The sequence below is a fragment of the Podarcis pityusensis genome (assembly GCF_964106645.2).
Source record: "Podarcis pityusensis genome assembly, chromosome: 13".
Lineage (NCBI taxonomy): Eukaryota > Metazoa > Chordata > Lepidosauria > Squamata > Lacertidae > Podarcis > Podarcis pityusensis.
The window spans coordinates 38,079,401-38,099,332 of NC_138038.1; the positions used below are offsets into that span (position 1 = coordinate 38,079,401).

The window sequence follows — 19,932 nt, forward strand, 5'->3', positions numbered from 1 at the left end:
TCGGAGCCCGTATAGAGTCCTTAAGTGGGTTCCCTATCGGTAGGAGAAAATAACAGAGGCCAACGAGAGTATATTGAGAAGCAAAGAGGCTAGTAAGCCTGATCTCTATTAAACTTGCAACAGGGTCCCCCACTTACCACATGCAGGTGGGAGGAGAACCCTGAACAATGGTGTGCAAGCCTTTATATAGACTTTTGAAATTGCCCACCCTGTAGCCCAAGACCACCCCCAAAAAAACAGCATACATACATTACAGAAGGAGGCGGTCTGCAGCAGAAATCCTATCCGCCAGGATACCTAATACAGTAATGGTCACTGATTGCATTACCTGGGCAGTCTGGCCATTCTTTTGTGATGGTTAATACTTTAGTTCTTGAATCCATCTCACAGATTCGCCCTATTCATACACAAATATGACCTTAAGACAGGATTTGCAAGCAAAAAGACAATGGGAAGTCTTTTCCCATTTGCCTCCCTTCCTGCAGAGGAATATTTGAGGTCATTGGGAGAGTAAAAATGGCTTCAGGATTGCTCTCCCATACTATTTCCGACACATGGTTCATATATTTAGATGTGTGTGCATTTATGAATATTTATTCTATATATGAGACCTTAAAATTCTTCTAATAATGCCTACAGGGAACTCTTAAAAACGGGACACGAGCACAGCAACAGCAGCAACATTCTCCCACCTAAATGAGGACTCCCAAAGGGAGTAGCCATCAGCTGCATAGTGGATGCACTGTAAAAGGGGGCAGGAAATTGTTTTCAAATTCTATGCCATGAGTCATAATTCACCCACAAGGCAGAGGTTACTATTCACTTCCATTCGTACTGCTTTCCTATTCCTGTAGGAGAGACGGGCTCTCAGGTTTTTTTGTTTTACTTTATGCGTTTCAGTTTCAATGACTGCAGCACTCATGGCTTGAGATATGACTGGCTTCCCCCTACAATGGCTGGAATACAACCACTTTTATTTTATTTTTTTAAGTCAGCTGCAACATTTGCCAAAGTATAGGTACACCCATGCCTTTCACTGGGCATGATCTAGATCAGTGGTTCCCAGAACCAGGATGTGCATATTCTGGGCTGCGCTCCTCTGAGTCAAAGCACCCAAAAACACGTGGCTTCGGGCGCTGCATACTCATGCATTTTCGGACAGTTGATGGGTATATGCCATAGAACCCAGAGTCGGTTAGATGGACCCCCTGCGTACCACCATTTGGGAACCGCTGTGAAGCTCTCCACACACCCCACTGAGGTTCTTTAACAGCATTTTCCCTCCTGTTCCTCCAGTGGGGCTTTCATAGGAGAACTCCACACTAGCAAAATCTAAGTTCACCAAATATGAAGGAAATCCCTTTTCTGAATCAGGCACCTGTGTTTCTCTCCCACTTCATTTGCTTTCTATTGCACATTTTTTCCACTTTCCAGAGAGTAGCACCACAGCTTCAAGATAACTTTATCCAATGCTGTGGCAAGGGTATTTCATCAGACAACTTCTCCACGTGACTGACATACATTTATTCCATCATGGAGCCCAAGGCAAAGTATATGTGGTTCTCAGGCAGTCAGCCATCCAGGCACAGACCAGACCCAGACCTGCCCAGCTTTAGTAAAGTAGTGCCTTCCTGCATTTTTTAGGCCACACTCTGGGACTGGTGTTTCTATACAAAATTCTACTGTGCCATTTAGTGTACATTTCACAATAATTCTCTCATCCTCACACCAAAACTGAGGGCATGCCATTAATTTTACAAATTAGTAACAAACTGAGTAACACCCAACTTAACTCTGACTCCCAGATAATATACAGCTGAGGATTTGAATCGGTTGCCAACATCCAACTCTTCATCTCCTTGTTCCAAGCCAGGAATATCCTTAACTAGCCACAAATTTGCACATTTTTGCAGCAATTATACAAACATGAAAAATTAAAACCACACATTGCTGAGTTTTATTCAAAATGCTTTAATTTAAATCCTCTTAGTAAATTGTTGTTTTTTTACATTTTCCTTTTAAATTATTATTTTTTTAACACAGAGGAAAAAACTGGGTGATACAGGCACAGTGGAAACAGTCCATTAATTACACTGAATAAAGAGGAGACATCCCAAAGGAGCAGAGAACAAACAAAACCCTTGCTCGCACATAAGGTGGCAGCTTGAAGCCACAGAGGTGTTGCAGGGCGCACACAGTCTCTGTCTCAGGAAGCAAAAAAGGAAGTGCAAATGGCTTGCCACCAAACACAGCCCAGCTTCAGAACCTGGAACAGGAAAACATGAGAGAGGGCAGGTGGTGTCCATGGCGGTAAAGAGATGCAAGGAAGCCTTGGGATGTGGGAATTTCTTTGGGAGACTATAGGGAATTATTTAGAGGCAGCCAAATGCTGCAGTTCATTCCTCCAGGCTAAGGACTGTTATAGCAAAAAGGCAACAGGAAGAGAAAAGCTTAAGAAGGTGCCAGTAGCATTGGATGTAAAAGAAAAAAGAAAGGAAGTGGCCAAGAGGCAAGACCACTGCAGCCTGTTCAGCAATCGCCCTCCAGTTCTAGTCTTGCTTCACAGCAGGCTGGAAAGGGGAGGGGAGCAGTGAGATGGCACGTGAGGCGGGTAAATCCATTGCCTACACTAACTTCTTAAGGAGACAGGCATTGCCTTCAGGGGAAGGCCGAGCCATCTTGAGCATCCCTGCCCCAAGTTCTGGAGCTGTTAAAACAAGCTCACAAACACACACACTTACCTACGGCAAACACAAATGGCCTCCGAGCAACAAGGCAGGAAAATTTCTGCCAATGTTTATTCAGCCCTTTGGGGCTGCTGACGTGCCACAAATAAGCAGTATGCAGGGGAGTGTTGTGTAAGAAAAATGTGTCACCTAGTTGCTTATTTGCAAGGCAGCAGACACCGTCTCTGATGAATGCCTTGGCGGTCCTATAGGTGTTACTGTACCTGCGCAGCCAGTCTGAAGCAACCTCTCCACCACAGCACCTTACCTACGCATGGGATGTACTCTGTCCCACTAACCTGCTCCCCTGCTACTCCCACTGGGCAGTCATTTTGCCAGTTCTTAAGATGGAAGCAAATGGAGTGAATTTAATCCAGGTCATCTCTCCATAGCCTTTAACCAGCTGACATATAAACAGGAGCGCCTGGTCAGATGATGCTTCCCAAAGAGATGATTGTGCCAGGATAAAAGCATCCCACTTGCCTTACAAAGGCAGAGCTTGCCTTTAGCACTAGAAACTGCGGGAAAGGGTGAAGGGGGCTGACAAGGAAGAGCCCCAGGGGAGCACAGCAGGAGCTTCCTCAATAACTAGACAGAAATAAGAGACTGGAGGGCTGTCAAAGTGGGTTCAGGCAAAGCCAGGAGGGGGAATCATCGCTTAAAGCAGTCAGCAATGGGCGGAGGGGGTTTGGGTGGGGTAGTGGGTGAGGGTAAGGAATTGCTGGCCGCCGGGCCAGGGGTGTCCGTTTTCCGCTTGAAGCGGTAGGTGATGGGCAGGAGGAGTTTGCTTTTCTTGAGCGCCTGGACCTTCTTGAGAGTCTCATCGTCCAGAGCCATGAAGCATCGCCGGGAATACTCCAGCAGGCGCTCCTTGGACGAGTCAAATTCGCCCACCTCCGCCACCTTTTCAGGGGCCACGATAAGGAGCTCAGCGATGGGCGTGGTCAAGGCCACAGTGTTACGGTCCACACGGTGGTGCTCAAAGGCCCGGCTCATGCTTTGCAGCTTCTGGAAAGTGTACAGGATCTTCTTGTAGCGGCACAGCACCCCATCCACATCTTTGACTGCACCGGGGGCGGGGGGGTTGGGTTCAGAGGAGAGGGCCCCAGCAGCGACCCATAGACAGGAGCGTGGGGGAAAGAACAAGAGAAAGGGTTGAGGAGGAGAAATGGGGAAGCATGGCCACTCGTGAAAACACCCAAGAGTTGCGAGAGGCAGAAATCACAGGAAATGGGAAGGACCGACAGAAGGAGGCAGTGACCCGATGGAAGCAGAAATTGAAGGCGGGATAAATTAGAGTCAAATATACCAGCACCAGGGAAGGGGGAAGGAAAGGGAAGAGCCCAGGGACCAAGCAAAAAACAGTAAGTAAAACAAGAAGGTAATGCAGGTGTTGAACATTGAGGAGCAGCATCCATAGATAAGGAAAGGAGGATATGCAGAGAGAAAGGATGGAAGGTGAGAGAAAGAAGAGGTGGAGGAGAAAAATGGAAGCAAGCGATCGTGCATGGCAGGCCAGCCGGTTGGTTTGCAACAGGAAGGGGGGGAAAGAGTGGTGGAGGATTAGGACAACGGGAGAGGAGGGTGGAGAAATGTGAGAATTGAACAAGAAATGAAGAAAAAGAAGGAGAGAACATATTATTGCAGCAATTTATCAAGACTTGATGCTTTTGTGAGGGGAAACCTAGAGGGGTGGGTGAGTCACAGGCCAGCGTTTCAAGAGGCATTCCTGTTTCCCCCAAGGGGCAGGATTCCTCTCCTCACCTCCCTCGGGCTGCCAGAGGGAAAGGAGGGGTCAGAAGGCATGGCAGGCCCAGCCAGGCGACTAGTCCATGCCGAACTGCTCCCAGGAGGATCAGCTGGGAGTGGGGACCCAACGCACACTGCCACTTCCTCCGTTTGAAACACAGAATCCCCATCTCAACAGATGCTGCTTGAGGTGCTGCACCTGGCCAGGGCTCCTCCTGCAGCCCTGGTGTCTATGACGAGATTTGTGAGCTGAGTAAACAAAATTCCCCATAATTTGTCTTGCTGCTATGACTCAGTGAGCTGGAGTCCCAGAAGCTCTGCCTACAGGGGATGCCTAGGGTCCAGCAATAGCCTGGTCATCGCTGTCCCTGAGCCAGTGGAACTGCTAAATGGGGGCACAGTACTGGCATAATTTTGTGTGTTGGTGGAGGAAATTGTAATGAATTCTTATAGAGAAGGGCAATGGTGATTTTATGCTGGAATAAGCTCTGTTCATATCTGTCCCCTGGAAGAGCATCTCTTTTCTGTATGGTGATCTATTATTTTAATGTGTAATAGGTTGTGTTTTTTTTTTAAAGAAAGACATTCAAGTCTTACAATCACCAGTCTCTGCTCACAAAAGGGAGTAAGAGCTTTCCCATTTCTGCCATGGAAGGGGGCAGGGACCCTCTGCCTTCAGCTCTGTAGGCTGAAATGGTGGTCCCTTACCTTGACACACACCCCCATTGCCACTCACCTCTCTGCCTCTCGCGGACTTTGGGCTTGGCAAAGCGTCGCCTGTTGACCCCTCCTTTCTGCTTCTTGTGCTCTGCAGAGCCTCCTTCCTCGGGGCCTGCACTCATCCAGGAGCCCATACTGTCATCATCGGTCACATCCCCGTTCCGGCTGTCAGACACCTCGGACCGCCGTGGGAGCTGCTTGCTGCGGCAGTGCTCATCTAGGGCGGAGGGGAAAGGGCAGGATGCATCAGACCAGGGTCTTGCAGAGCCAGGCAGAGGCCCGGGCCAGGTAGATAATGTGGCCCCCCCCCTTCTGTCTGGGCCTGGACGCCTTTGCGCCTCCACGTTCACCCCAGTGCATCCCCTGCGATTGTGAATATGCTGACCGAGGCCCTCTTTGGAATCGGAGGCCCGGGCCAAGTGGCCCATATACCCCCCCCCGCACTCTGTCTGGGCCTGCATCAGACAGAGAGGGAGACAGAAGCCCACCATAGCACAGCTAGAGGCAAGCTCCTCAAATCAGAGAACCCCCCAAAAAACACAGCCCTTGACTCTCTAACACAGGGACCTCCAACTGGAACTCCGTTCAGGCGCCTCTCAGGTGGATGCCATTGCCATTCTAAGAGAACCAGGGAGGGGTTCGTGGTGAGTTCTTTTTCTAGAAAAATAGCACTGCCTCCTACCAAGGTGCCTTGGCTGACATTCCCCTGGCCCTTCCTCCCAAGAGAATCCGAAAGGCCCCCCTCCCAGCAAAGAACCACCCACCCACTCAGCCTCCGGAGAACTCAAGAGTTCTCGAGTTACCAGCATCCAGACGGGCGCAGGAGATGAACTTGTCTAGCTGGCAGCGCAGGAAGTCCCGTTCTTCCTCCAGGTCCTCGATTCGCTTCTGCAGCCAGGAGTTCCTCTCCAGGGCTATGTGCAGCTGAGTCCTCATGCTGGTCACCAGGGTCAACGAGGGAGCTGGCATCTCCGGTGTCTCTGAGGGCAGCACAGTCACGTCACGGTGGAAGTTTGACTTGCTCACAATTACTTGCTTCCCCACTTCTCTTCAAACACCCAAAGGTCCCGCACCTAACTCTGCCCAAAAACCTTTCCTAACCCTTCTCGCCCTTCCTGTGAGAAGCAAATGAGGCAAGGGAGATTTGCACCTGCGTTATTGAAGCCATAGCCTTCTTTGCATCTAATACTTTGATTTTCAGCAGGAGTAAATTGACACATACAGTAATTGATTTCTCTCCCCACCCCCAATCATTCTCCTCTAGTCCCATTTGAGTTTCACCTTATTTAAGAAATTCAAAATGTTTGATTGTGGAAGACAACCGCTGCTGAGCTCTGCAATGGGAAGTGGAAAGCAAGCAAGCGGTGTCTACAACAAAATGTTGCAGTGTGGAACCTGCACACACCTACACTCCACAAAGACCACTTTTTCTGCTGTGATTTCTGAAATGGCGGTGTCACTTTCTAGAAGTGCCATGATTGTGGAAGTGACAGCAGATGCGTATTTACCTGAAGAATGGCAAAAAAAACTAGTTGCCCTAGTTGCACTTCGGGTGCTGAGTCACCCAATGAGATCTAGCACATAGTTAAAGGGTATTTGTTCATATATTACTGCCAGGAAGAGGGGGTTTTGTTTCTCACCATCAAAATTCTGAGGAGGGCTCAGACCATAATACAACTGTTGCTGAGTTTGAGTCTGCGATTCCATTTGGTGCGGCTCGTCCAAAGGTATGGCTATTTTATAAGCTTCATTGTCTTCCTTCACTGTAAATATCAACGGCAGGGGGAGGCAGGGAAACAAATGTAAGAGCCTAAGAATACCCCCCCTCTATTTTTGTAAGATCAACAGTCTCAAGACAGACAAAAATATTACCGGACGTGATTTTTAGCTAAGTTCCCACGGAAATCAATGGCACACATGTTCTCATCAACTGAGCTATCCAGGCAGGAACCTCAATCCAATCAATTTGGCCCACTACTAGGAGGGGAGCAGTTTCACCCCTCTCCCACCCTCAGGGCCTTTGAAACCCACCCCTCTCCCATCAGACATACACTGACCTTGCTTTGCTCCCGATCCACGACGTCCCCTAGTTGCCCGTTGGTGATGGTGGTTACTTTCAGTCATTGTCCTCCCTCCCCAGGTGGGACGGATGCTGCTAACCTAGAAAGCAGGAGAGGTGATCTAACTGGGCAGATCTGCCTGAGATTCTGTCTCCCCTATATTTTCCTAATGAGTGAACTCCAAAGTAGCCTTCCCTTATACTCTGACAAGAATCCCCAGCCAAGGAGCCCCCTTTTTTGAAAATTTGTGCTCTTCAGAGAACATTGAATTACAGTCTTTCAGGTATGTCCTCCCATTCTATAAATGTATAATTCCAATAATGCACATTAACAGCAGGATGGGGGGCAGGGATAAGGTGTAGCTCTTCCTAAAAATAGCTGGGAATTGCATATTTGAATACCCAGTGCTTTTTTTCTAAAAAAATGTTTAGGGGTACTCTCATTTTGACTCAAGAAAATCACCACTTTATAGTTCAAATTGGGGAAAATAAATACAGTGAATGGATAAAAGTATAAAGATTCACAAAATGTTTTGGGGTATGTGTACCCCTGCATCCCCCCAGAAAAAAAGCACTGTGAATACCTGACAACAAACTAGAGTCTATGTCATGATGGGCAGGTGGAGGTTCCTATCCTGCTGGGTGCTGCCTTACCAAATCCCTCCAGAAGCCGTCCCACCCCACCCCAACGCTCCATTTTGATAGGTTACTTGGCACTGTAATGACATCAGTTGACTGACAGATGGGTGGCCCTGCCCACCTGTCAAAGTTGGCCTATAGGCTGCAGGGATATAAAGATCTGACTCACCATGTCAAAATAGTTCCCAGGTACCCCCTATCTCGCACTGTTTCCAAGAGAATATCTACCTGAGCCAGGGTGACACTCGGGGATCCAAGATCTTCCACACAGCTACCTGCCCACTTAGGAAATAGCTCCAAACACCTGGACAGAGGCAAGACAGGGAAATTAATAGTTTAGGCCAGGAGATCCCACAGCAACAAAGGAAGGCAGGGGCACTGCAGTGGAGCGATGCCCACTATGAAATAGGAGGTGATCCCCAAAGCAGTTGCTTCCAGCAGTCCTGTAAAGGCACAGGGGTTGTAAGGCCAGCTCTCTTGCTCAGATAAACTTTTTTTCTCTCTCAACCCAGGTGAAACTCATGGATTCCGCTTTCACATGCGTGTACATCACATACCTTGATTACTCAAGCATCCGTCGCCCAGAGTTGCAGTGAAAATTCAGTCTCTGATGGTGCTATATCTGTGATGGCTCTATTCATTTATGCAAGTTACTCCTTGATGTTTCAATCATTGAGTCATGAGTGCACAGACTCACACTCGTTCTCTAGAATTGGAACAGAGCAAACGTTGAAGGTCATTGCCTCCCCCCCCCCCCGACTCCCTTTGAAGTATCTAAAAGTATCAGAGGAGACCCTGCTCAAGCTCCCTGAAGTGTTATGTGCAACAATCCTTAAGGGATGTTTCTTTAAGAGGGACCCACACACAAACTAGACTTGGACACAAGTACAAAAATTGTTTAGGGCTTAGCTATGCCTGCAAATTTAATGGCTGGGTGGCGGGATGCAGGTGGCGCTGTGGGATAAACAACAGAGCCTAGGACTTACTGATCAGAAGGTCGGCGGTTTGAATCCCCGCAACAGGATGAGCTCCTGTTGCTCAGTACCTGCTCCTGCCAACCTAGCAGTTTGAAAGCACATCAAAGTGCAAGTAGATAAATAGGTACCACTCCGGTGGGAAGGTAAACGGCATTTCCGTGCGCTGCTCTGGTTCGCCAGAAGCGCCTTAGTCATGCTGGCCACATTACCCGGAAGCTGTACGCCGGCTTCCTCGGCCAATAAGGTGAGATGAGCGCCACAACCCCAGAGTCGGTCACGACTGGACCTAATGGTCAGGGGTCCCTTTACCTATGTGGGTGGCAGTTTGGGGGGTGGGGGAGAGATAGAACCCCGCTTCCATTCAGTTCAGTTCCCATTCTGCCACTAACTTGCATAAATGCACATACACACCTCTCTTGTCCAACCTCAGTCAACAATACAATGCACACCTGTTAATAACAGACCATTATATAGGGATGGGATCCAATCTCTTTTCAGATCCAGCCCCCAATATTTCAGCAGCTAGACTCTTAACCAGCTCCCAACACTGCAGAATGCATTCTCTATGTATTGATGCGGCTTACAATTATTATTTTTAATGCAGTAGAATAACCAATTACTAATAAAAAAAACCACTGCATGTTACAATCCTTTCTATGTAGCAAATCCTATATTATTGCATTTGCTACAGCATTTTCCCAAATGGATTAAAATGTGCAACCGGCAATACAACCAGTTATCGATAGATAGAAAGATGCATCTGTTGCAAGTTGCCTTGAGTTTCATATTTCCATGGAAAGAAGTGGCATAAATATAGAATAGAATCATAGAACTGTAGAGTTGGCAGGGACAGCAAGAGTCATCTGGTCCAACCCCCTGCAATGCAGGAATCCTTTTGCCCAAAGTGGGGCTTAGACCCACAACCCTGAGATTTAAAGTCTCATGTTCTACCAACTGAGCTATTAAGAAATAAAATAAACACATTGCTCAGATCCATAGCTACGGGGGCGGTGGGGGGCAGGGTGGTGGCTAACTAGGTTTTTTTTTTTGACCCGGGTGAAGCCTCCAGAGGAGCTCCATTGAGGCTCCCAGCCTGTGTGTGTGGTGTGTGTGTGTGTACGCACATGCACATGGGGGTTTGCCAAAGTAGGTCATCAATCCAGGTGGATAAAGTCTAGTTGTTACTTGCAGGCTCCAGTTCTCTATTCCTTGGCTTGGCCACTCCCTCCTTGTCACACAGACTCTAACATGCTTACCTAAAACCCAAAAAGCTCAGCTTCTGGAAACCAAAATTTGAAGCAAAAGCCAACTGACAAGTAACTCAACCAGTGGAGAGAAGGGAAGTCACAATATTCTTAGGGGTGCCAGGGAAGCAACCAGGGTGTTGTGTCCCTCCTAGCATCCTCTGGGACATTGCAATGCATTTGGGGGCACACCTCTTGAGATCCGGAGGTGCAGCTGTTTCCGGCCGCAAATTATCTTGGTCTGAGCCACCTCTTGGAGTCCGACAGGTGACTATCACCGCCTATCCAGGCCCCACAGTTAACATCTGCATGGCATTTGCCTTCCTTCCCCCGCCAGTCATTGACCTTTGCCCACCTACCCTTTTCCTCATTGCCATTACTTGGTCCTTCAATGATGCCCAGACTTGCTCGCCTTCTCTCCGACTCCAAACCAACTGGCCACAGCAAGGCCTCTCTCTCTCTCTCTCTCTCTCTCTCTCCTCCTCCTCCTCCTCCCGTTTCCCTGCATCCTACTAGAATCTCGCTAGTAACCAGATACAAGCTTCTCCCACGCAAACTCCCTAAGGCAGGCCGGCTCGAGACGACGTCAAGGAATTGCCTGGGATGGAGGGGGGGTCTGTAACCCTCCCTCTCCGCCCCACCCGCTACCCCCCACCAAATCGGGCCTTTGGCCAAAAAAAAGCAGAGCCCACCACCACTCCAAAATGGCCCCGGCTGCTGCCCTGTGACGAAGGATTCCTCCCTCCCCGTCCCCAAATGTCGGTGGTGGCGACGCCCGCGCCAAGACTTTGGAGACGCCAAAGGACCCCCGTGCGCCCTCGGCGCTGCGCCCCGAGACTTGGGGAGCATTACGCACGGGATGCTTGGGGGGGCCGATCTCCCGAGAACCAGCAGCGGGGGTAGCGATGGGCAAGGATCAAGTCAAGGTGTGTGCAGGGGACCGAGACTGTCTCTCACAACCCCCCGCTCCTGCCAGGACACGCAGTTCTTACCTTACTCTTGAAACCGCATCCACGCCGGAGCGTCCCAAACAACAGCTCCGGGCTGCAGCTGAGCAGGAGAGCGTCTGTAAAGTGCAGCGATAGGAGGTGGCGAGGAAAAGGGAGTAGGAGGAGCGAGACAGCTTTGAAGTGGGAAGCGGGGGGGGGGGCACGTCGCCGGCTGGAGGCAAAAAATAATAATCTAATAATTCACAGCAATCCCTTCGTTCCTGGAGGGCAGGTCTGAACGTCTAAATGAGCCATCACGGATCTAGCAGCACAGATGCGCGCCGCGGATGTCTCCTAACAAGCGCAATACTTTGCATGGGAATCTGTTCGAGCTGCCTAGCTTGCCAGAAATCAAGTGAAGCACGTGCACCTGTGAAACAGCCTCCGGGAGAAAATGTTGAGGCTAAGTAGAGGGAATTGTCTCCACAAGGCCCTCCCAACTCTTCTGGCCCTCTAACCAGCAATCAAACACGCAAATCACAAATGGCCTTGCTTACAAATCCAGTATTTTTTTCTACCACGTGTAGTACTTTCCGTAAGCCTCAGAGGTTGCTCCGTCTACCATGCTGCCATGGTCCAGCCTTGGAACATGTTAAGTACCAAGGATGACAGGACCTCTAAGCATGTGCCAAGAGCCTTCCCCACACCACAGTCGCTGTTACACATGGGTGTAGCCAGGATTTATGTTAGCGGGACAGGTTTTACGTGTGTGGGGGGGAGAACCTCAGTTACTTAAGGATTTTTATTTATTTACTTGATTTAGGGGGGCAATTGCCCCCGCCAGCTACTGCTGTTCTTGTTGTTGTCTCATCTCACATTAATAACCAAAAAATTAGAGCCAGATTTTCAGGAAAGATGTGACTTGCGGGTAGTGCAGCTTGGTCTAAAATTCAGGTCCTGTGACAGCAAGAGGAGTCTGGGAACTAAGGAGTGATGCCTGGCAAATCAGGGGGCTGGTGGGAAAGTATCTAATGGTACTTGGGAGGGGCATAAGGTGGCATCTAAGGCTGCCCGGGCAGAGCCATCTGATGGACATGGTGAGGCATGAAATTGCTAGAGAGATGTAACATCAAAGTGTGTGGACTACATTTTTACAACTAGAAATATCCCCTTTTTATGAGTGGAATTATGGGCCCATGTTTTACTATACACTCAATTAAAAGTTTTTCGGCGAGTTCTGGGTCATGAGATCACCATCTCTGCTGTTCTTGTTCTTGTTTAGTTGTTTAGTCGTGTCCGACTCTTCGTGACCCCATGGACCAGAGCACGCCAGGCACTCCTGTCTTCCACTGCCTCCCGCAGTTTGGTCAGACTCATGTTTGTAGCGTCGAGAACACTGTCCAACCATCTTGTCCTCTGCCGTCCCCTTCTCCTTGGGCCCTCAATCTTTCCCAACATCAGGGTCCTTTCCAGGGAGTCTTCTCTTCTCATGAGGTGGCCAAAGTATTGGAGCCTCAGCTTCACAATCTGTCCTTCCAGTGAGCACTCAGGGCTGATTTCCTTAAGAATGGATAGGTTTTGATCTTCTTGCAGTCCATGGGACTCTCAAGAGTCTCCTCCAGCACCATAATTCAAAAGCATCAATTCTTTGGACCATTCTTTATGGTCCAGCTCTCACTTCCATACATCACTACTTTCAAGTATTATATCTTTCAAGATACTGTATAAAAGGACTAAATAATATCCATAACCTGTGTCTAGCACCTCCTTCCCTCTGATCCATTGATAAAATACAGATCCAGTGCTTGCTAGTACCACAGAAACATTCAGTCAAGGCACAATTCCTTATGATTTTTCCACGTGACTATAAATAACCAAACACATATGTGGATACAGAGGTGACCTGTGATTTGATTGTGCTTTTGAGGGGGATCCCTTGTAAAAAAATAAAATAAATAAAGATGAAGGCCCATAGCAGTCCTGGAAGGCAGTGAATCTATAGCGGTTATGGTTCAGTCAACGAGGAGAGATATGAACGTTGATTTGATGGTGAGTTGTGGGAGGGTGGCAGGGATCTGTGAGGGAAGAAATGCAATTTCTGTAGGAATTGTTTTGCTGGATACATCCCACCCCCTCTCTCTCTCCAGGAAAATGAAGTGACTAAGTTTCTGTTATGTACTGAGTTGAATAGGATCCAAACTGCAGCAGTCTGATTAGTCCTAGAACAATAGGATCCAAAAGGCAGCAGTCTGATTGGTCCTAGAACAATAGGATTCAGAATGCAGCAGTCTGATTGGTCCTAGAACAATGCAGCAGTATGATTGGTTGGCAGGAACCACCCAATCATGTTCCAGATAGAAGTGAATCCACAACCTGATTGGCTTACAGTAGAATTCCGGAATTAGCCAGTCATGTGCAGCCCATTGTGTAAATAATGTATATAAAGCAGATACTTTGAGGGGACTCTCATTCATTCCTCCTCACCACTATGAGCTGAATAAAGAGCATGAAATCACTTTGCGACTCTGAGTATATTTCAGTTTCCATTCACATTTTCAATCCTTCTGCTGTCACCCCCTCTCTTCTCCTGCCTTCTGTGATGCTCCATTTTTCTGCTCAGCTGCCAATATGAGTCCTCGAAAAACACATGGAGGTGGAACAAGGAAACAGCATCCCTCTTCCAATTCCCTTCTTCACCTCTGTGTGCTTTTAAAATGGGGGGGGGGGGCAGGGAAGGAAACCACCCCAGTACAAAGGGGCCGGTGAGAAGGAGACCCAAAGGCTTTGTGGGCTTCATGTTGCCAACCCCAGATGGAACAATCACTTATTTATTATTTATTAAATTTGTATACCGCCCTTCATCCGAAGGTCTTGGGGTGGTTCACAGCATAAAAATATAGAATACACAATAAAAACAAGAACAAAAATAAAATATGGTGTGTGTTTTTAAATGACACCCCCACCCCCCCACACACAAACACAGTTAAAAGGATTTGGATATAAGAACATGTTTCTTAACTGACCATGAAATGTGGGCCGGTGTCTCCACTGTCACAAGCTAATTGTCACCAAAATCAAGACCAGCAGTTAACTTTGAGCATAACTATAATTCATCCACTCTCCCCCACAAAATAAACCATTCAAGCCACAATTGTATTTCTCAACATCTAGGTAGTTGGGTGGGCTGAGTACTTTACCCCATAAAAGGGGGCTTCTAAGCTGGCCCAGCCCGATAAAGAGAAATTTGTGAGAGGGAGGATGAAGAGGTTGGATGGTTGGCATCTGTCTCAAGAGACAATGGAGTGCACATCAAGGGGTGAAGTCAAAATTGACCTCCCTGGGGAACAAGATGGGCAGCATGTATGGAGGTCCTGGGCTGCTCAGATGACAAGATCCTCATCTCAGCCTCGCTGATGTGGTTCAAAGGAAAGCGGGGCAAGACATTTGGCATCAGCTTGGCTGCAGGAGCTGCTGGAAGGAGCCATACAAGGTGCCATCTAATTGTCTTAGGGGCTCCACTCCAGATTTATGTAGGGTTTATTCCTTCGGCTTTTCTTCTCCCGAAGATATCCCGCAAGGCAGCAGGGGAAGAGGAGACATGTCATAAAGATGGCTGTGGAAGGATTTGGGGAGTCTGGAGTGCCAGAACAGAGCCTAGAATGTGCAGGAACAGGCATGATTTTAACACCAAAACCCATAATTAAGATTAAAAATAGGATCCCAATGCCTGGTCATTATCCTAGTGGGTGGGAGAAGTCATGTGGCAGAGAAAAGCCTCACCCTAAACATACCACTTTATCATCCACCTACTGTCTTGTCTTTGTGTGGAAGTGTGTTGGGGGAGAGTAGCTGCGTATTTGTTTTACACCATTGTGTTTCCCTCTGCATTGGTGCATTTTTGTCAGGGTGATCAGAATGGATGTTTGTGTGTAGAATTCACATGAAATTTCTGCAGTGGAACAGCTAGTACAAGCCAACTTTCCCCTGAGTGGTGATCCAGATCTGTTGATGTCCTAACCTGATCCACCAATTTGTGATGCGCTTATTTTATGAATATAATTTTACTGTTGATTCTATGCTGTTTCCTGTCCTATTTTTTCTTAATGCTGGTCATCTATAAGAAGGATGGAATCAGCCAACATGTCACAAAGTGTGGCAAGATTTTGAGTTCTCCAGAACTCTTCAACAGGGAAGATGTTATACAAAGCAGGTTGGTGAGTAAGATGAAGAAAAAAAAACCCAAAATAGAAAAGTTAAGCTGATGATGTAGCCATGAGGTCAGCAGAAAATTTTTGTACTTTGGGTTGTTGTTGTTTTTAAAATTTACTTATTGCATCTATATACCACTTTTATTTGCTCAAGAAGCTCAGGGTGGCATATATGATACTCTCCCCCCCTCCCCGTTAATACCTACAACAGCCCTGTGAGGTAGGCTAGGTTGAGAGGTAGTGATTGGCCTAAAGTCACCCAGTGAGCTTCATGGCAGAGTGGGGATTTGAACTGTGATCTCCTAGTCCAACACTCTATGTAGCTGATGAAGAGATCTGGAGAACTTTGTGACAAGTTGGTTAGTCTCAATCTTTATTGACCAAAATATCACAAAATCCAGCAAGCTTTCAAGTATCGCTAAATGTGGATTTTGGAGTTTGGTGTGCAATCTCCACCTTGGAATTTAGTCTACAAACTAATCTGATTTCTACAACATCCAACTTAATTTCTGTACTTTTACTTTTCCTAGACCACCCCAATCTCACCTCTGCTTTATGTAATATTTTGCCTAGTGAAGAACTGTTGTGCTTGCTAGTATTTCATAACATTTTGGTCAGCTTCAATAAACTTACTGCCCAGCTGTGGATCTCGCAGTTCCATCACAATTGTGATGTGCTCCTTCTCGTCCCTGAAGGGGATGAGATTGGCAGTGTCGTGTTCCTTTCTCAGTGGCCACTCCAAAACTGTGGAATGATCAAGCGCATAAAGCGTTTAAAAATCATATTGTTAGAAAAGCATTGTTCAATGTTTGGATAAGATATAAGGATTTGTTAGAAAAGAAAACCCCAAGATGGTTGTCACCAATGGAAGCGAAGGCACAGAAAAAACTCAATATGGAGGCCAAATGGCCGAAATATTGGGAAATTCTGGAACAAGATGGAGACAGAATAAAATTGCAGAGCTTTGAAAAATTGAAAAACAAAGTGCGAGATTGGCTCCATTATTACCAAATAATGGAGGCATACAATTTGGACAAAAAAGTTGGTTTCCAGGTGGAAAAATCAAAATTGGAAACAGAATTGTTAGATCCAAAAATCAAGAATTTGTCAAGAATGTATAACTTGCTGTTGAAATGGAACACTCAGGATGAAATGGTGAAATCAGTTATGATTAAATGGGCACAAGATGTTGGACATAACATAATGATGGCTGACTGGGAACAGTTATGGACCACAGGTATGAAATTTACGGCATGTAATGCCCGAAGAGAAAATTTAATGAAAATGATTTATAGGTGGTACATGACACCAGTCAAGCTTGCAAAAATTTACCATTTGCCCGAAAATAAATGTTGGAAATGTAATGAGACTGAACGTACATTCTTTCACCTTTGGTGGACATGCCCAAGGATTAAGACATTCTGGGAGATGATTTATAACGAAATGAAAAAGATATTCAAATATACCTTCCTGAAGAAACCAGAGGCCTTTCTCCTGGGCATGGTCGGCCAATTGGTGCCAAAGAAGGATAGAACTTTTTTTATGTATGCAACAACAGCAGCAAGAATACTCATCGCGAAGTATTGGAAGACACAAGATTTACCCACCCGGGAAGAATGGCAGATAAAGTTGATGGACTACATGGAACTGGCGGAAATGACTGGCAGAATCCGAGACCAGGGAGAAGAGTCGGTGGAAGAAGACTGGAAAAAGTTTAAAGACTATTTACAGAAATACTGTAAAATTAATGAATGTTAGAAAAATGTTGGAATGAAGCTATATGGCTTTAGTAGAAATGTTATAAGGAATTAAGTACAAATAGATTAATAGAGTATTAAAGGGAAAAATAAGGTTAGAATGTGTTAAGATAATTATAGGATAGAAAACAGAGGAAGATGGAAAGGAATTGCTGAAACAATTAATAGAAGTGGAATACAAAAAGGGAGGTGTGAGGAGGTCGTTGAAATAAGTGAATGAAAGATAAGATATTGAAATTGTTTGATGTGTTCTAAACTGTTTTTGTTTTGTTTTGTTAGTTTAATGTGTTAGTGTTATGTAGTGTTTTTGTATTGTATTGTATTGTTTATTTTTTTTGGTAGTGTTTAAATTGTTGGAAAAGTAATAAATATTTTTTTAAAAAACAAAACAAAACTGTGGAATGATCTACCAACTGAGTTACATCTTGCCTTAATGTTATACTCTTTTAGGAGGACAGTGAAGATGTAGCTCTTAAGAACACATGAAGCATAGCTGTCAACGTTTCCTTTTTTTAAAGGGAAATTCCCTTATTCCGAATAGGATTCCTTGCAAGAAAAGGGAAAAGTTGACAGCTATGACATGAAGAGGCCTTCTTCATGTGCACCATGAATAAAGAGGCAGTGATGGGAATGGCTTTCCTTGAGGAATTTCATCAATCCCCATCACACCTTCACCATTCTGGGAAAAGCTTCACCTGTTGCATCTATGTAAAATCACGTTCCTCAGCCGCTGGGCTTGACATTTCACCAGGGCAGAAAACACCAAAGGAGAAAGTGGAGGGTGTGTGTGTGTGTGTGTGTGTGTGTGTGTGAAGAGGACCTAGATAACACGAAGCAAGTGTATAGGTAGCAGAGGCTTGGGGGATCGAGTGGGCAGAAGCTGAACCCACCACTCCTGGGTTCACTGTGTGGTGGGAGAAGGCAGAGCTGGGGCTAAGCCCGGGTGGTGAAGGACCTGGAGGAGAGCAGAAAAAACAGGGTTTCTGGTCCTGGGTTCGCTGGACAGGACTGGCTTAACTTCTTGCAGCTCTTTACTCGCGTCTGTTTTCATGGAAGCTGAGCCCCGCTGAAGTCCGTGGACTTAACTTCGTCCAGCAAAAGCATGCGAAGGGTTTCAAGTCTAAGCAGGGCGTCCTCGGGGAGGAGAGAGGGGCCACAATCTTCTCCCTTCCCGCCCTGCAGAGCTCAGGGATGATGGGAGTTGTAGTCCAACAACATCTGGCGACCCACAGGTTGAGAAAGGCTGCTCTAAAGGCTCGTGTGCAGTCGGGGGGTCCTGCATACAAGATACATAAATCATAGGTGTATTTACATATGCATGCATTAATTGCATCGCTTCCTGCAATGCTTCCCAAATGCTGAGCACAGATTCAGGGGCTGCGCCAAGTTCTGGAGAGGAGGCGGTGGAGGGAAGGTAGGCGAGGCAGGGTCTCCGTGGGTCGCGGAGGCGAGCGCCCTCGCCCGGGGGGGGGCGCCAGGATCCCCCCTCGGCTCTCCAGAAGGTGCGCGAGAAGCCACCTCCGCGACCCGCTCCCCCTTTGCGCGAGAGGACGAACGTTGATCTGGGAACCTCTTCGGCGTGAGCCGGTGGGAGAAGCCGCCGCGTTTCCGTCAGGACACTTTTCGCTGCGACACCCACCTCCTCCTCCTCCTCCTCCTCCCCCACCACCTCCAACCTCCCCCCAGGAAGAGCGAGGTAGAAGCCCCCCTCGCTCAGCCCCACCCTGACAGAGACCCTCCCCCCCCTCAGGGCACCCCCGGGGTCTCCCCCCCCCGTCCTCAGTTTCCCCTTCTCTCCCCTGAGGAGCCTGGGCTGCTGGTGGGCAGCTGCAGGGGGAGGCAGCGGGGCAAGAGGGCACCTGGCTCTGGATGCCCACGGCTTTGCTTTCTGGGGGGAGCGGAGGGGCACCTGGGGAGGCTTACCTCCCTCTTATCCTAATATCCCTCTCTGCTATCAAGCAGGGCGGCGGGTTGGTGGGTGGAGGCTGCTGTTGCTGCTGTTGCTAAACTGACGTTTGGAGCCGGATGCCAACTCCCCGAAACCTGAAGGCTTGGATCCTTTTACCTTTGCCAGAACGTGTGTGCCTGCTGGATAGGTGCCACCGATCCCATATATCGCTTCCTCTGGATCATTGCTGCCGGCCAACTTCGCTGCTTCTTGGGTTGCTACTTCTAGATCCGCCTGCCGTGCCTCGGGTGCCAAGGTGGCATTGCTCAATCCCTTGCTCTTTCTTCATGGTAACTTTGGACTTGGGCCATGTTCTGTTGCCGGCTGTGATTCAACATGCGCCCCGGATTGGTGCCACTAACCGTTTCGCTCGGATCCGTGCCATCCACTGCCAGCTAATACTGCCGCCTTGGATCGTAGACTGGAAGACCCCTCTGTTCTCCACCTGGACATTACAGCTTACTTCACTCCAGGATGGAAGCAAAGGGCATGTTCTGGTGCCTGCCTCACCTTGGCATGAGGTTTTTGGTGCAGAAATGAGAGTTGAGATTGAGACTTTGGAACGCCACCCAAGCAGGGTAAGTTTGGATCCAGTTCTGCATATGGAGGAAGGGGCTAACTGAGAGAGAAAGTAACCTGGGTGTCTGCCAAGAAAGATCTTTTGGGATTTTGATGCCAGTCCTTAGGCTGTGTGTAAGTCTGCAAGACTGGGAGTTTGGGAAAGCTGTTGCATAACCTAATGACAGGTGGCCTATATTAGCATATTGATGGAAGAACCCCAGAGCTGGGGATGGAGGCAGCTGATGCCTACAGAAAGTGGAAGTGCTCCAAGTCCCACCCACCCCACCAAAGCTCTCCCACCATATCTTCCCTCAGCTCCACCCACCAGAGCCATTCCCATTTATTCCACCCCAGCTTTGACCATATGAATGACCATGTTAGCTAATTTGATCTTCAGTATCAGTATGCCTCTAAG

At 47.7% G+C, this 19,932-nt stretch overlaps 1 protein-coding gene across 3 annotated transcripts; it reads right to left on the reverse strand.

The window, feature by feature from the left end:
- Positions 1 to 1,951: 1,951 nt before the first annotated feature.
- Positions 1,952 to 11,499, reverse strand: CCDC106 (coiled-coil domain containing 106). Of its 3 annotated transcripts, XM_080976395.1 has the most exons (8): positions 11,107 to 11,499; positions 8,451 to 8,599; positions 8,122 to 8,197; positions 7,253 to 7,355; positions 6,836 to 6,958; positions 5,999 to 6,175; positions 5,212 to 5,412; positions 1,952 to 3,790 (listed from the first exon to the last, which is right to left on the reverse strand). In XM_080976395.1, the coding sequence occupies exons 4-8, from the start codon at positions 7,317 to 7,319 to the stop codon at positions 3,378 to 3,380; spliced, it is 981 nt and encodes a 326-aa protein (XP_080832521.1). In that variant the 5' UTR covers positions 7,320 to 7,355; positions 8,122 to 8,197; positions 8,451 to 8,599; positions 11,107 to 11,499; the 3' UTR covers positions 1,952 to 3,377. The 3 variants fall into 3 exon arrangements, with proteins under 3 accessions (XP_080832521.1, XP_080832520.1, XP_080832522.1); XM_080976394.1 differs by lacking the exon at positions 8,451 to 8,599; XM_080976396.1 differs by lacking the exons at positions 8,451 to 8,599; positions 11,107 to 11,499 and adding an exon at positions 10,474 to 10,839.
- Positions 11,500 to 19,932: the final 8,433 nt, after the last annotated feature.